General features: G+C 40.3%; 2 protein-coding genes across 2 annotated transcripts in view; both read left to right on the forward strand.

Moving 5' to 3' along the window:
* Nucleotides 1–7751, forward strand: part of SLF2 (SMC5-SMC6 complex localization factor 2) — a 28598-nt gene extending 20847 nt beyond the window's left edge. The window contains exons 14-20 of the mRNA XM_017804098.1: nt 452–597; nt 1249–1336; nt 1847–1978; nt 2794–2871; nt 4447–4533; nt 5663–5731; nt 6887–7751. Of these exons, the coding sequence (XP_017659587.1) occupies nt 452–597; nt 1249–1336; nt 1847–1978; nt 2794–2871; nt 4447–4533; nt 5663–5731; nt 6887–6922 (636 nt within the window). The 3' untranslated portion in view covers nt 6923–7751. The remainder of the gene's footprint in view (nt 1–451; nt 598–1248; nt 1337–1846; nt 1979–2793; nt 2872–4446; nt 4534–5662; nt 5732–6886) is intronic.
* Nucleotides 7752–12056: 4305 nt separating this feature from the next.
* SEMA4G (semaphorin 4G) overlaps nt 12057–14174 on the forward strand; it is a 29851-nt gene continuing 27733 nt past the window's right edge. Inside the window, exon 1 of the mRNA XM_017804056.1 lies at nt 12057–12188. The gene's annotated coding sequence lies outside the window, so the exon portion shown is untranslated. The remainder of the gene's footprint in view (nt 12189–14174) is intronic.

Here is a 14174-nt window from a genome sequence, read left to right on the forward strand (position 1 = left end):
TTTTTTTTTTTTTCTTGACATATCAGAAAAATACTGCTTGAAAATGTAATACAAAAATTTTGATAATAATATGTATAATAGCAAAAGTTTGAAGCTTTGGGATTGTTTGAGATTTATGAAATGGGTGGGTATACTGAGAGGGTTTTTGTTGCATAACATGCTTGCCTGTCCACTTCTGCAAGAGGACTGTTATATTTATCTTGAGATTGTTTACTAAAATAGCTGTCTGTTTAAGATGGCTCTCTGAAAGAATGAAGAAATTATTGCACTAAGCTGCTAACATGTCATTAAAAGCAATCTGATCTCAACTACCCTACTTAAAATAGTATTTAGCAGACTTAACTACAGGTGCAATGCAGAAATCTCTTTATGGACATCATATGTTAGATCAGTTCCTTTTATCCTTTATGGTTTGTTTCTAGGGAGTAGATGTATTCCTTGGCAAATAAAGCAAACAATCATTCTTCAGTATCAGGATGTTTTGTTATTCTTTTTAAAGATGCCAGAGGTCTGTGTGGCAGTGAGTGAACTTTCTGACCATCACCATAATCTCCTGTGGCTGGTTCAGCTCGTGCCAAGTTGGACAGTGCGTGGACGGTAATGACACTGTAACCTCAGATCATTAACAGCTGATTTATCTGTATAAGCTCAAAGTCTGATAAATGCAATAGGTATTACATGGCACTTCAAAAGACGTATTTGTGTTTTCTCTTGTGATACAGATGTATATGCAGTTCTTGGTGCATGTATAGCTTCCTGATCACCTCTGCTGTGAAAAAGGGTTGTTAAATTTTATATGTAGTTTCTGGGCTGTGCATTCCTGGTACCCTGTAGTAAAGACAGACTTAACTTCCTATTCTGGCATCCATCACCTACTCTAATTCTTGTCTGAATTACCAAAAATTAAATTTTCTTTGAGTGATTCATGTCTACTTCTAAGCATCACTCTGAGTTCTGTATCTTTGAAATTAATAAATTAGAGTGTATCTGAGCAAGGAGAATTAATTGGGTCATCAGTTTCAGGCTTAGAGACAAGTATCTAGCAGTGTGTACTTGTGCAGAAGCTAAGATACTTCTGGTTTACTGGCCTCTTTACTAGTTTAATAGCATCTATATTCAGAAAATCCAATTTAATAGTTGTAGGCAAGTTTATATCTAGGGAAGCCATGCATAGCCTCATATACTTTGTTGAAACAGTGTGGATTTGAGAAATTCTATGGGAAATAATTTTTTTAAATTGTTTTTCAGGGAACTAAGACGACGTCTTAGCCTAGTGATAATTTCAAAGCTTCTTCATAAAAAGCATATAGAAATACCTGATGACAGTGATGAGCAGGTACTGCATATATATGTTGTGTTTATATAACTTGGAAGTTTAGAAAACTTGTATGTTTGTGGTTTGTGTTTTATGTTTCAATATTGTAAGCCTCTTCTCAAGAAACTTGCAAAATTACCAATTAATAATTTTCTGTTCAGATTAGTATTAAAAGTATATTTGCACGTGTGTGTAATCTGCATGTTCTACAGCTTGTAAGTGCAGTATTGTTTGTGCCTAAACATCAGTTTTAGACATTGGAAAGAGGTCTACACTTCTTTGAGTCTTCCTTTTATATTCATGTGATGACACTCTTTGTTTCATAGGTTTGATTTATTTTTTTTTATTGAGGTGATGTACAAACACTTTAGTCTGTAAATAGTCAAAAATTACTCAAAGCATGAAAACTTCCTTTTAATTAAGAATCCCTTTTCTGTTCTTGTCTTAATGGACAAATAATGTAGTGTCACTCTGTTTCAAATTTTCTGTTGCCAGTAAACCAGTCCATTTTGTTAATGTTTGTATGTGTAGATGTCTCTTCTACATCAGTTTGTGGTGTGTATGAAACCTTCTGTGCTACTGAAGAAGATGAGAAAGATGAGAGAAGGACTGGAGGAGCAGAATGCCTATGAAGACCACCTTAATGTAGAACTAGAACAGGAGGTATATAGCCAATAGTGCTTTTTTGCATTTGTCTTTTTATGCATCTTCTACACTTTTGAGAATGTTTCTTTTAATTTTTGTTAACTGCTGATAGTTCTGTACGTGGAACTGCACGTACACTACTTTGTTGCTCTACATCTTTAAAACTTTATTCATATTCAATTTGGATTATAGTCATGGAGGAGGGAAAGAAGTAGCATGTGATGGAGGAGCCTGTACTGGGCTGTTTTACAAACAGGGAATTGGTCAGATTTTCTGAGTCACATGGATTTCTTGAATCCTGACTTCTGTAATCAGAGGGCCGTCTCCTCCCTCCCTTCTGATGTAATCAGTGGAAACTGCTTGGCGCTGAGCCAGACCTTCACCTGCAGGCTTCAGAAAGATATTTATGGATCTTTTATTAATCTTTTCTCATAAACAAGTGTTACAAAGATTTAGTATTCTATCCACATAAAAATTGAATATTGGTTTGGTTATTTGAATGTTATCATGGAATCTCTTAGCAAGTATTTTGATCTGGATGTAGATGATGGGAAAATAAAGCCAACTGCTGAATTTAATTTTCCAGTTGCTAAAACCGCAGAAATTTTTACCGGTTACTTGGGTTGTGTATAACACTGTAATACCATTTTAAAATGTTTCTAATACATGGATATACTGTTTCAAATTAGTTATTTAGGCAGATGTGTAGACCTACTTATCCATTGGCCTGGCTATTGGAGGAATCATTCCAGAAAGCAAAGATGGTGCTGTTTCTAGATGTGAAGAGCTATAATGGTGCTTTGACTGCTAAAGCTGTTTTGATTTCTCTCCAGGCATACTACTTAATCTACGTCCTCCTTCATCTAGTCAGTGAAGCCAGTTTCTTTGATGTTGTAAATTCTAATCAAAGGGTAAGTAACTTCAGTGGCTAGACCTTTAGATTTTAAAAGACTGTTTTTCATGCACACTTGGTCTGTTTTGGTAAGAGCAATCGTGATCACCATGGATAATAGCACTGGGGGAAGCTTTTGTTCTGACGCAAGGTAAATGCAGAAGAGCTTGCCTGGGCTTACTGCAGAGAAAGAAACCTCTTCTGCGTTTCTGTGAATAGAGTTACCTCAAAACATAAGGCTGTGGATGAGCAGGCATTTATTGTGTTAATCATTCTCAGAAAGTATCCGAAGATTAACTCAACACAGAAATTCTGAGAAGTCAAATGATCCTAAAGTAGGATTGAAATTTTTCAGTGTAGAAAAAAGCCACTTTAAAAATAGCTGGTAAAATGTGTTCAAACACATTACAGTTTTCTGTGCTGGAGTGCAGCCATGCAGCAAGTGAAAGCTAGGACTGTAGCTCTTCTCTGTAGCGATAGTTCCTTTGTGCTGTGTTAAGTAACATCTGTTAAGTAATGCCTTCTGCTTAGCCTTTCAGTAATCCTGTTCAGATTTCTGTGATCACTCGCTGGGAGTTGCAAGGTGTTTGTGTAAACCTTCTGTCCTGTGGAATCACTCTTGGCATTTAAGAAATCTGTCATGTGAACTGTTTGAGAGAAGTAAAGCAGTAATGTTTGGTTACATTTGGAGGCTTAAGCGTCTCAGTTAACTACTTAGATTTGTGGAGAACTTGATCTTTTTAATATTTTTTTTTAATGTCTCAATTTCTTAATGAAGAAAGAGTCTATTATTCACTGACCTGTTAGCCATCAAGTGGCCAGAGGGGTGTGGCTGGATTTTGTGCGGACTAGACTTGTGTAAAATCAATCTAACTATTTCAATTCTGGTCCTCCTCCAGTTAGGTGGGGTAAATTGTGGCCTTGAGACACCAGCACATGTTTATAAGTAGAATTTCAGCATGTCTCACCTGTTCTGCATAGCAGAGCCTCTTTGCAGCTGTTCAATGAGAGATTGAAACCAGGAACTTTATGAAGAAATTAACAGAATGTGGAAGACCTTGGGAGTCGTTATCAGGAGATTGTGAAGTGGCAAAACTGCTTTATTAAAGTAATCAAAAATTTAGAGACAAATAACAGTTCAGCACATAAGCCTTGGATATATTTTTACCTGCTCAGCCAATTCCTACAAAAGAAATTACCTGAGTCATCATTACTGAAAGGTTATTTTTAGCTATTGTAGCTTCAGAACTTTTTTTGCTGATAAAAGATGTGAATGGCACCGCACTGTGTTTGCTACTTTGGGGACAGAAAGGATTTGCAAATTAGCTAAAAAACTTTAAAATTTGTGATGTATAGCTCTGCTATACTTTGAAACTATTTTTAAAAACAATTAGACCTGGTTTACCAGGTGCACACGAGCAACTGACAGAGGATCTTGTGATCTTGTTTTCTTTCCTTTCCCTTTCCTTCCTGTGTATTTCTGAGAAAAAAATCAAACCAAAGCATATAATTTTTAAATTCATATAATATTTGAATAAAACTTCTAGTACTGATATGGAGGATTTAATAGCTGTACACTTTTATCTTTATTTAGCAACACATACTGAAGCTCTGTCGTGCCTTAGATAGGTACGTAAAAGGTGATATCAGGGAAGATGCAAGGCTGTTTTATCGATCTAAGGTAAGACACAAAAGTTGATATATTTTGTTTTGGTTTGGGTTTGTATGTTTTTTAGTGTTTGTTGATGCTTGTTGTCCCCTCATCCCAGCCCTGGAAATTGCAGGAGTTCCTCATAGGTTTGGGGTTTTTTTCTGTTTTTTCTATCTGCATGTAGCTAAATATATGTTCATTTTAATTCACTGTAAACATTCCTTTTGCGAACAACAGGACTCTTTAACAGCTGTAAAATGTGAGCTTGTCTTTCTTTTAACCGTGCCTCTCAACTTCTAGGCCCACAGAGTTGCTCTGTTTCTTTCTGTGGCATTGATAGCTCGTTCTAATTGTAAGAGCAGAGCCTACATGCAGGGCAGGATACAGAGGACTGAAAAAGTAGCCTATCTTGCATGAGTCTCCATTTTATCTTTCAAATGAATGAGTTAATTAAAAATGTTGTGGCTTTAAGCCAGCATTGTATGTGATGCAGCATCAAGCTTGGACAATTGCCTTTTGTTTGCTTTGTGGCGCGGGGCTTACTAGTGGTAGTCCTAATTTTGTGACCTTCATGCTTTGCCTGCTGTCCTGGCAAACCAAATAAATCAGCTCAGTGATAAAGTGTTCAGCCTCAACTTTGAAAACCCTTGGCTTCTTCGGCTTTATATCAGGCCTGTGCAGTTGTGTGCTTTCTTACCTCTCAAGAAGATTCTTCTTTTCTTATTCAGCCAGATTAGTGGAGCATGGATCCCTTTAACAAGTTAATTGCTCTTGCCTTGATTGTTGTGACTGATCACGTTCACTTTTGTTTCTATGTGCCCTTGCACTGGGAGGGAAAAAATCTTACTCAGGTTTGTGGAACAAACCTCACTTACCCAAAGATGAGATAGTGTTTGGAGGCCAGAGGTTTGCATGCTGATTCCAGACATTTAACGTGGGGAGTCATGTGCCTGTAATGTGTTTGTGTGGAGCACACGACTTGGAATTCAGAGTCCCAAATTACAGGGACCTGAAGTTGACTTAGTGATACTTTGTGCCAGTAAACCTTGGATGTTGGGTTATCTGGGGTTTTATGAGTTTGAGGCTGGTGGGGGAACACAGGGTATGATTTGGGCTTTTTTTAACATAAATGGCTAAGCTAATCAATCTGAATTTGCAGGTAAAAGACTTAGCTGCTAGGATACATACCAAATGGCAGGATGTGATACAAACCACTCGGCTTACTCAGGTACTGTAATGAAACCTTTTTCTCTCTTTCTTCCCACATTGTGGGGTGCATTTAACTCATTTTTTAGCACTTGAAAATAGCATATTCTTTTGAAGAGATTTTTTTTTTTTCTTCATAAGTGGCATGGCTGTGGAATACACTTACATGTATTAGAATAGATTTTAATTAAAATTCTTAATTTGCTGACTTCAGTAAAATGGTGGTGTCATCATCCTTAAAAGTGATACTTTTGTATATGTGTGTGTAGTTACAGTGAAATGCTAGTACTGAGTCGAGTCATAGGGCCTGTCTCTGATTACAGTTATTAGCAGATGCTTCAAAAAGGACATTGGGGCAGGAATGCAGTGATGCACTTCCTGCTGTGGTCTGGCAGCACGTGACTTCAAGACTACTTGAGTCCAGGATTCTATCCACATATATTTAAGGGCTTTTGATAACTCCTCCCCCTTTGAATGTGTAAAAAATTTCATGCAATGATTAGGCAAAGCCTTTTATGCTTTGTAAAAGTATGCAGTGGTATAATGCCATGATAAGTCTCTCCAAAATATTTGCCTTCCTGACATCTAGCTGGACTTGGTGAAATAGATGAATAATTTCTAGTGATACCTAGAGTTCAGAGCCATTTCCTCCAGCCTTGGCTTGTAAGGTTTCTGTGGTAATGTGATCAGGCCAACTGTTTGAGTCCTGTCTTGAAACATAAAGCTACCTGTCTTGGAAAAGCTTAGCTTTCCAGTAATGAGGGTATAATTTACATAAAATTTAAATTGTGCTTATATGCTTAGTATTGATTGCAGTTAAAAACTGTGTAATCAACCATCTGTCTGTAAAGAGTCCCAAAAATGTGCAAAAAGTATGTTGTGTGTAGTGTGTGATATTTCTTATTATAGAGGAGGAGGGAATTATAGTGTAACTCATGGCTGCAGAATCTGCTTAGCAATTGATGAAAGTTGATAATGATGCAGCTCTTTCAGAGTTGGTTTTTTTCAGAGATATTTGGGGTTGATTCGCATATGGGAAACTGGCAAGTGTGTCAGAATAAAATTCTAGGGACTTGCAACACAATGTGGTGCTCCCAAGCTAAGTACCTGCCTACTCTACTCATTTTTTCTGACATTGGTTTTCTGACTTGTGTACTGATTTGTTTTTACTCTTTAGGGAAAACTGCATGACTTCTGGGAGCCAGATTCATGAAATCTTTCCTAGTTCAGGGAAAATAACAGAAAAACTCTGAAACCAAGGAAGATGTAGAATGAATGAAGCTTCACCTTGTTTGGAAGAGAAGAAATCAGTCACCTGAGTTAGAACTTGAGCTTGATGCAGACAAATAATAGAAACATGAGGATCTAATTTGGTTAACGTTGGCTTTTAATACAGGTGCTCTACTTCTGAAAAATTAATGTGGATAAACTGAAAAAAAAATCCATTTCTATAGCCTTCTCAAAATTGGCTAGAAATATTTTACCATATTGAAAGCTGAGGGAAGTTTTCTTGTTTTCAACATTAATCACAAGACATATTTGAAAACAGTATGTATTCATTTTCTTGCCATCATATACCTGCAAGCATTGTTTTAGGTTGGCTGGGAAAGAACTGCCCTGTGATATGGAATGTGAGTTCAGAAAGAATGTTAGACCTCTCCTGAGGCGAGGAAGAACTGGGCTGAGTCGTGTTAGTCTGCAAAGCAGAACTGGTATGAACATCCAGCGTCTCTTAAAAACACAAAATATGGCAGTTGCACATGAACCAAGTGACTGCTCTTGTGTTCACTTGAGGATGGAAGCAGAACTTAAGAGTGGTTGTGTCCAGACAGTTCAAGTGGAAGCTTCTTTCCTCTGGTTGTGTTTTATCAAAGAACAAATGACGTTTGCTGTAGTGAAGTATTCATTTTTAACTTACCCTCCTCATCTTCAGGTGTGAATTTATGCAGTGAATGTGACCAAACAGAAATGTTTCTATAAGACTGAGATATAAATGAGATCTCATTACGCCACTAGTGTATCTGACTTTGCTTCCTATTAATGGAGAAAATACTAATCCTAAATATCAGCTCAGTGGAGATTTGAGATGAGCATTTGGCTCACCTGTGTAAAAACTGTGAAAGCCATATGATGTCTGAATTCCTTGGTGTGAAGTCCTGCTGCACACACAATATGTGCTCAAAGCTTCAGGAGCTTTTATAAAATAATTGAAGCTGTTTGTGAAATAATTAAAGGAAGATATGATTTCCTTCTGTGCTCTGTGTGCAAATGCTATCATTTAAATCTTACACTGTGGTTTGTTTGTAGGATGGGTGTATATAAGAAGAGAAAGTTAAGGTATTGAGTAGCAGCACTAACTCAGATTCCCTTAGTGAGATTTTTAATAACATCACCATGTGCATTTTATAATACTGTTTCCTTTTAATTCTTAGAGATTACCCTGTCTTATATGATGAATCCCCTATGGTAAGAATATAAAATAAGGCTAAAAAATCCTGCCAACCACAAAACCTTCAAATTTATTTATGTATATTTTATATAAAGGAATGGGCATGTCTTATAGGAAATTTAGTGTGAATTTGCAAATATAATACATGTTTTGTCTTTCATTTCAAGTGTTACATAGTTGTGTCAGTGCCATCTCTTGCTCTACCTTTGACAGCTTATCTGCCTTCCCTCTCGTAGCAGTTACTTACTCGTTGAATATATCGTATGAATATATTGTATGCAATTTTATTAACATTTATATTTTTTCTCACTAATGTTGTATAAAGTTTAAAAAATACAGAATGTTTACTGTGTTTAATGTGTATATATTTTCTTACCATGTAAATTTGATGTTGCTGTCCTGTATATTTTGGAGAAGGAAAGGGGAGGGGTTTAGATGAACAGCTTTTGTACTGCAGTTCAAAGCACATTGAAACTGCTGAGGTTTTTTTCCACATAAAATAACAACTTTGATATTTACTTTTATTTACCAGAACAATGAAAAAATAAAACCAGACACGCCTTTCTAATTAAATGTCCCTGGACAAAATGATCATTCCTCAGCTCTGTTTCACAAAAAGATGGCTGCAGGTCCTATTTTGGTCTTAGGGCACATGTTACAATTCTAGGGTTTACAGCTGATTAGCTTACTATAAATGGAGACAGTCTTGAAATCATTTTCAGCTCAGCCAATCCTGTGTTTCTGTGCTTAATGCCCATGGATACACTTATACATTCTAGCATTTTCCTCTCTCTCCCCCTCCTACTTTGTCTGGACTTCTCTTCCATCTGTTTTGTAGCTGAGAAGTAATTCTCTGAAGACCAGACATGGGTTGAATTAGGACACATGAGAATCCTTACAGAGATGGTCCCAAAGCATCACTAGTGAGTCTTTACAAGGGACTCCTGGCAATGAAATGGCAACGAAATGGCAAAACACAAGGGCAGCAGGTTTGCCAACTCATTTGTTAGCCCCCAGCCAGAAGTTACATGCATTGGAAAAGGCTGTTAGCACAATAAAGGTCTTAAATGCTTTGTTTGTCTTACAGATAAGCATTTTGCACTGAGATCTATCTTTTGATACTATGTTGGCTGTACTAAGAGCCATGTTATCTCATTTCATGTGGAAGTAGGTGCACTTTATCAGTAATCACAGAAAACATTAAAGGCTGATTATAAAATAAACATTTGTAGTTCTTTGCCTTTTTTTTTTTTTTTTTTTTTTATTTTCTAACAAGCTTCTCTGTGGCTTAAAATAACCCAAACACTTCTGGTTTTAAAGTTGAAGAAACCTGCCAGTGAAATTATTTGTGCATCTCATATTCTCACTTTTCCTGTTGTGGAACTTGGTAATGGATGGGGATTTCAGAAGTGATTAATGACTTGCAGGTAGGTCTGGCTGAAGGTCAGTGGGACACTTCATTGATGCAGTGGCTGCAGGAACTCTCTGAAGTCTCTAAAGCTGATGATTTAGTTGAGGGTGTCTTTGGGAAAAGCAGGTGACTGGTACAAACACCTGAAGTGTGGTGTTATTCTTGGTGGAGCATCGGATTAGATTGCAGTGAGGGCATTTTAGAGGTAGCATTTCCATGGGGAAAAAAGACCATTTTTTAATACTGAGGGATGGATACTGCAGTGTTAATTTTCTGAGCACAGACAAGCCAGGTCTGTCTCCATTAAAGGTGCCTGTGCTCAGCACTGTCCAGCAGTCAGTTCTGGGTGCCCATGGGCCGACAGTTCAGCATGTGGGCTGTGAGAGAGGCTTTGCTATCTCAGAGATTCAAGCAACTACTTCCAAGTAGAGTTTTTCTGCTGACTTTGACCCTAGCAGGAATACTACAGCTACAGTACTAACACTAGTCTTGTATGTTTGTTTTCTTTCCCAGGAGAAATGCATGTATAGCGTGGTATCCCTGGCTTTGGGTTTGTATTTTGATTTTTTGTTTGTTTGCCTTCCACTGGCTTCTAATGTTTGTGTGACTTTTTGTTTCACTAGAAAGGGCGTATCAGATATGGTGCTGCTGGGGATGACTCCCCTAATTTTTCTGGGGTCTGATTCCTTGGGTTTATGAGCTCTTGGAAAACTTCTTGCCCAAGGTTCCCCCATGGGAAACATCGCACTCTGCCAGAGAGGCAGCTATTATTACTGACATACTAGTGCTTGTTTCTGCATCTTGAAAGAGAGAAGAAGGGACTCTTGGGACTGGCTGACATGGGACAGAGAAGAGGCTTGATGAGCTTTTAGGAGCCTAGGCAGCTGCTGACGGATCCCTTGGAGTTCCAAAGGATCTGCCCAGGGAGGTCAGACAATCATTAGTGGATTTAGCTCATTCCTTGTAGTTTAACTTATCAGAGTGCCCTGATGTTCAAATTGCTGTTTTCCCATCTTCCCCCCCGGCTGTGAAATACCTTCATGTTTTGCCTTGTGGATGTTTTGCCAGCTTTACTGCTGGGGCCTCTTCTTATCTCATGTTGAAAAAGGCTTTCAGTGCTGGAGAATGGCGTGGGCTGCTGATGGGGAGGATCCTAGAGGAAGTAAATTCCTCGAAGGGCTTCTCCTTATAGAGATGCTTTTAGTTTTGCCTAACTGATGCTTTTTTCAGCCAGTGCTTCCTCGCCTTTGCAGTCGGAAATTTGAAAGGGAGTGTTTTATCTGGTATCAAAAGCAGGGCTGGGTGGTAAGAGAAGAAAAACATTTGCATTTTCCCATCGTGATATTTTGGTCTGGATGGTGAAAACCAGTCCCAATACTTTCAGGCTGCTTTTAAGTGGCATTCAGTTATGTTGTACTTTTTTCAATGCCTCCCATGTCTTCCTGAGGTGAGCTGCTGCTAATGTTTCACCTCCTTCAGCTTTCCTGACGCCTCCCAGTTCCTTGTAGGGAGCTCATAGGGGAGGGGATGGAAACTCCACTGGAATTGCTCCCTTCCTTGTCATCAAGGCAACGTTGCCACCAGCCTGGAGGAAAACCTAAAGCTTTTCAAGGCAGGTTTAGCCCGTATGGTGTGTTAGGGTGGATAAAGGGGCCATTTTCACAAACCCTCATCCCAGTGCTTCCATTTGGGTTTGCATTTGCGGCTGCAGCTGTCTGAAGCCGGGTGAGTGATGCTCCTTCTCTCTTGCAGAGAGAAGCAGAAAGGGTAAATGGATTTATGCTGCTTTTGTGCTACGGGGCGAGTCTTCCACCTGAGCAGTGAGTGAGCTGCAGGCTCAGTGGCTGTGCCTCTGGGTCTCAGGCACTCTTCTCTCGAAGCCTGCTTGAAGAAGAGGCAGGAGCAGAGGGTCCCTTTCCTCTCCACACTGACCAACAGGCTGCAGCTGGAATAAAAACAATAGCTTAAAGCTGCCAGGCACAGCGGTGGGGAGAGGGTGGCTAGGCGTTGTTTCACGCTTTATTGACACTGCTGGCTTTTATAAAGGCAGTGTAAATCATGCAGGGCAGCCACGGGCTCCTCAGACAGCATCATTCAGGCTCTCAGACATATGGATCTGCTTGCTGGAAACTAAGACTGTCCCATTTGCCCTAAGCCAGGCTGCAGGGACAGGCCTGCCAGGTGAGGATGCCGAGATGCTGCACTGCATATCAGCTCTCCTCCGCATTTGTGGAGCATTGCCTGCCTCCCATGTGTACTAACCCATTTTTTTCCCCCTGTATTTTAGGCTCCAGCATTGTTATGGTAAGCTTTGCACAGCACAACATGTTTTTCTCTCCAGTTGATTTTCTCTTATTAGCCCATTTTTCCTCTTGCCCTCATTCTGTTTTTCCCTGCAGTATGTGAACGCCGTTTGCTGAAAAACTGTGTCAGCCTTCCTCTAATTAAGAGTCTGGCAGGAGCCAGCGCAACAGTAATTTTGGAGATGACGCTTCCAGTTTGGAGCTGACACTAAGCTGAGGTGCTGCAGCAGGGACTTGTGCTGGGGATGCAGGAATGTTCTCCGGCTGAGCAGGGCAGCGGGACAGGGGGACCCACGAGGAGCCGGGTGCAGGAGCAGTGAGTACCTTGTGTACATCTCAGCTGGGGTATTTAAACTGTGTCCTCTTGAAAAGCAGCTTTGGGAATGGTTAAATCCCAGGTTATATCACAGGTTTATCCCTTTGTGAGGGTGTCTGTATGTGTGTGTAAAGGACAGGAATAAATTGCAGTGGCCCTAAGTTGGCTGCATCTCTTGGAAATAGTTGTCATGTTGGAAAGTAAGATGGAGAGCTCGACAATCAAATGGCCTGAAAAAGGGCAAATAAGGAGAAGCTATTCAATGGTACTCTGTAATATGGCTTCAGACTCCGTAGTTCTTTTATTAGCAAGAAAGCTCAAAGCAAACAAAAGGAGACAGGAACTGGAGATCTGCTTGCCTCAGGATGTTGTGGATGCTAAAAGCTTAGAGGTTCAAAGAGCATTTTGTGGCAGAAAAATGCAGCAGGGGTCTATGAAATGAAAGCAGCTCTCCCTGGCTGAGAAGGCTTCAGGCTGCTGATCCCTGGAGGTTGGAGTGTGTGCTGGGGAAATATCCTAGATGTCCATCCTGTTCCTGCATCCCCTGCAAGGTGCTAGGACTTTGGTCCAGCATGGTGTGCTGCCTGTATTGCTTTATGTGAACAGCTGAGGGATTTCATGTCAAGTCATCTCATAGTTTCCAAATTGTCTGTCGTGTCCACGGTTGTGTCTCTCCTTCCACTCCTGAGACAGAAGTTGCTGTTGAAGGTGGTGCCAGCCCTTGCTCTGAAGGAGCCTAGTGAGGTGTATGGGATCAAATGTCTCGTGGCTGAAGAAAACTCAGCAATATTTTTTTATCTTTCTAATGACCCTGTGAGTGAGACTAGGAAGATGAGTTGTGTAGTTTAGGAGCTCCAGCAGAACACAGCCAACCACATGCCAAAGCTGACCTCCTTCCTCTCCCCTCCCATCCCATCTATAGGTGTTTGCAGCTGGAGAGAAGTACAAATAAGAGCAGATGAGGTGACTTTTTTAAAAAAATCCTTCCTATGTAGTTGGTACCTTTAGAGCAGAATTCAGCATTTTGCCCCTCTACTTGCTGTGTCAGATTTGCCTCTTGGGGGCAACCTCACCCTACTCCAGCTGAGACCAAAGGGAGTTCAAGCGCTTGGGGGGCGATGACTCACTGCACATCTCTCGCTGCCATTGCGTTATCTGATCATTTTTAGCAGTCGAGGTCATTATTTGCTGAAAGGATTTCAGGATTTAAGGCATCGAGGTTGATTGTTCATGGCTTTTCAGAAATGATGAGATTGGTTCTTGAAGGTCCCTTTCCAGGCTTGGAGTACTTCAAAGTTTTTTCCTGCCCTGGTGTCCTTCGGAGAGAGGAGGATAGCATGGAAGGACATGTATTTTGTGGTTCTGGTTTAATGGATAGAGCATAAATCTGCGTGAGGAAGATTTACAGCGTTCTCCTGGCTCTTTCGCCTGGGATTGCTTGAACTGTCACTAAGCCTGTTAGTGCTGCGGATGTTCTGACCTGTGATAGGGAAGAGAGCAAACTTACTGCTCCAGCTCTGCTTCAGCCCTGTGTTCCTGAGCAGGCGTCTTGTACAAACCTCGTCCACACATAACCATTTGCATTTATTTAAGGGGCGTTGAGGTATATGATGGAATAAAGGAAGTATTATTCATGCTTCGTGTTGTGGTTCCTAATGGTACTTTACACGCTGATATGACCTACAAAGCTTGTTGTTTCGTGCCTGCAGTGCTCTGATGTTCCTCCTACCCTGAGGGTCAGAAATGACAAGAATAAACGATTGTGATGAGTGTCTTGCAATTTCCTGCTCTCTTGCCTTGGAAGTGTCCTTGCCAGGGTGCAGCTCAGTGACCTTGCTGGCGCAGGCAGCAGAGGAGGCAGTGCTTTTGTCCGGCCGTGGGAGCGAATGGGGAGGCCTTTGCATGAGACGTGAGGACAGATCGATTTATCCACACTCGTGTTTCACCTTCTCTCCAAAGCACAGGGATTCAGCTGGGGCTGGGCAC

The sequence above is a fragment of the Lepidothrix coronata genome, unplaced genomic scaffold, assembly GCF_001604755.1.
Source record: "Lepidothrix coronata isolate B3197 unplaced genomic scaffold, Lepidothrix_coronata-1.0 Scaffold8, whole genome shotgun sequence".
Taxonomy (NCBI): domain Eukaryota; kingdom Metazoa; phylum Chordata; class Aves; order Passeriformes; family Pipridae; genus Lepidothrix; species Lepidothrix coronata.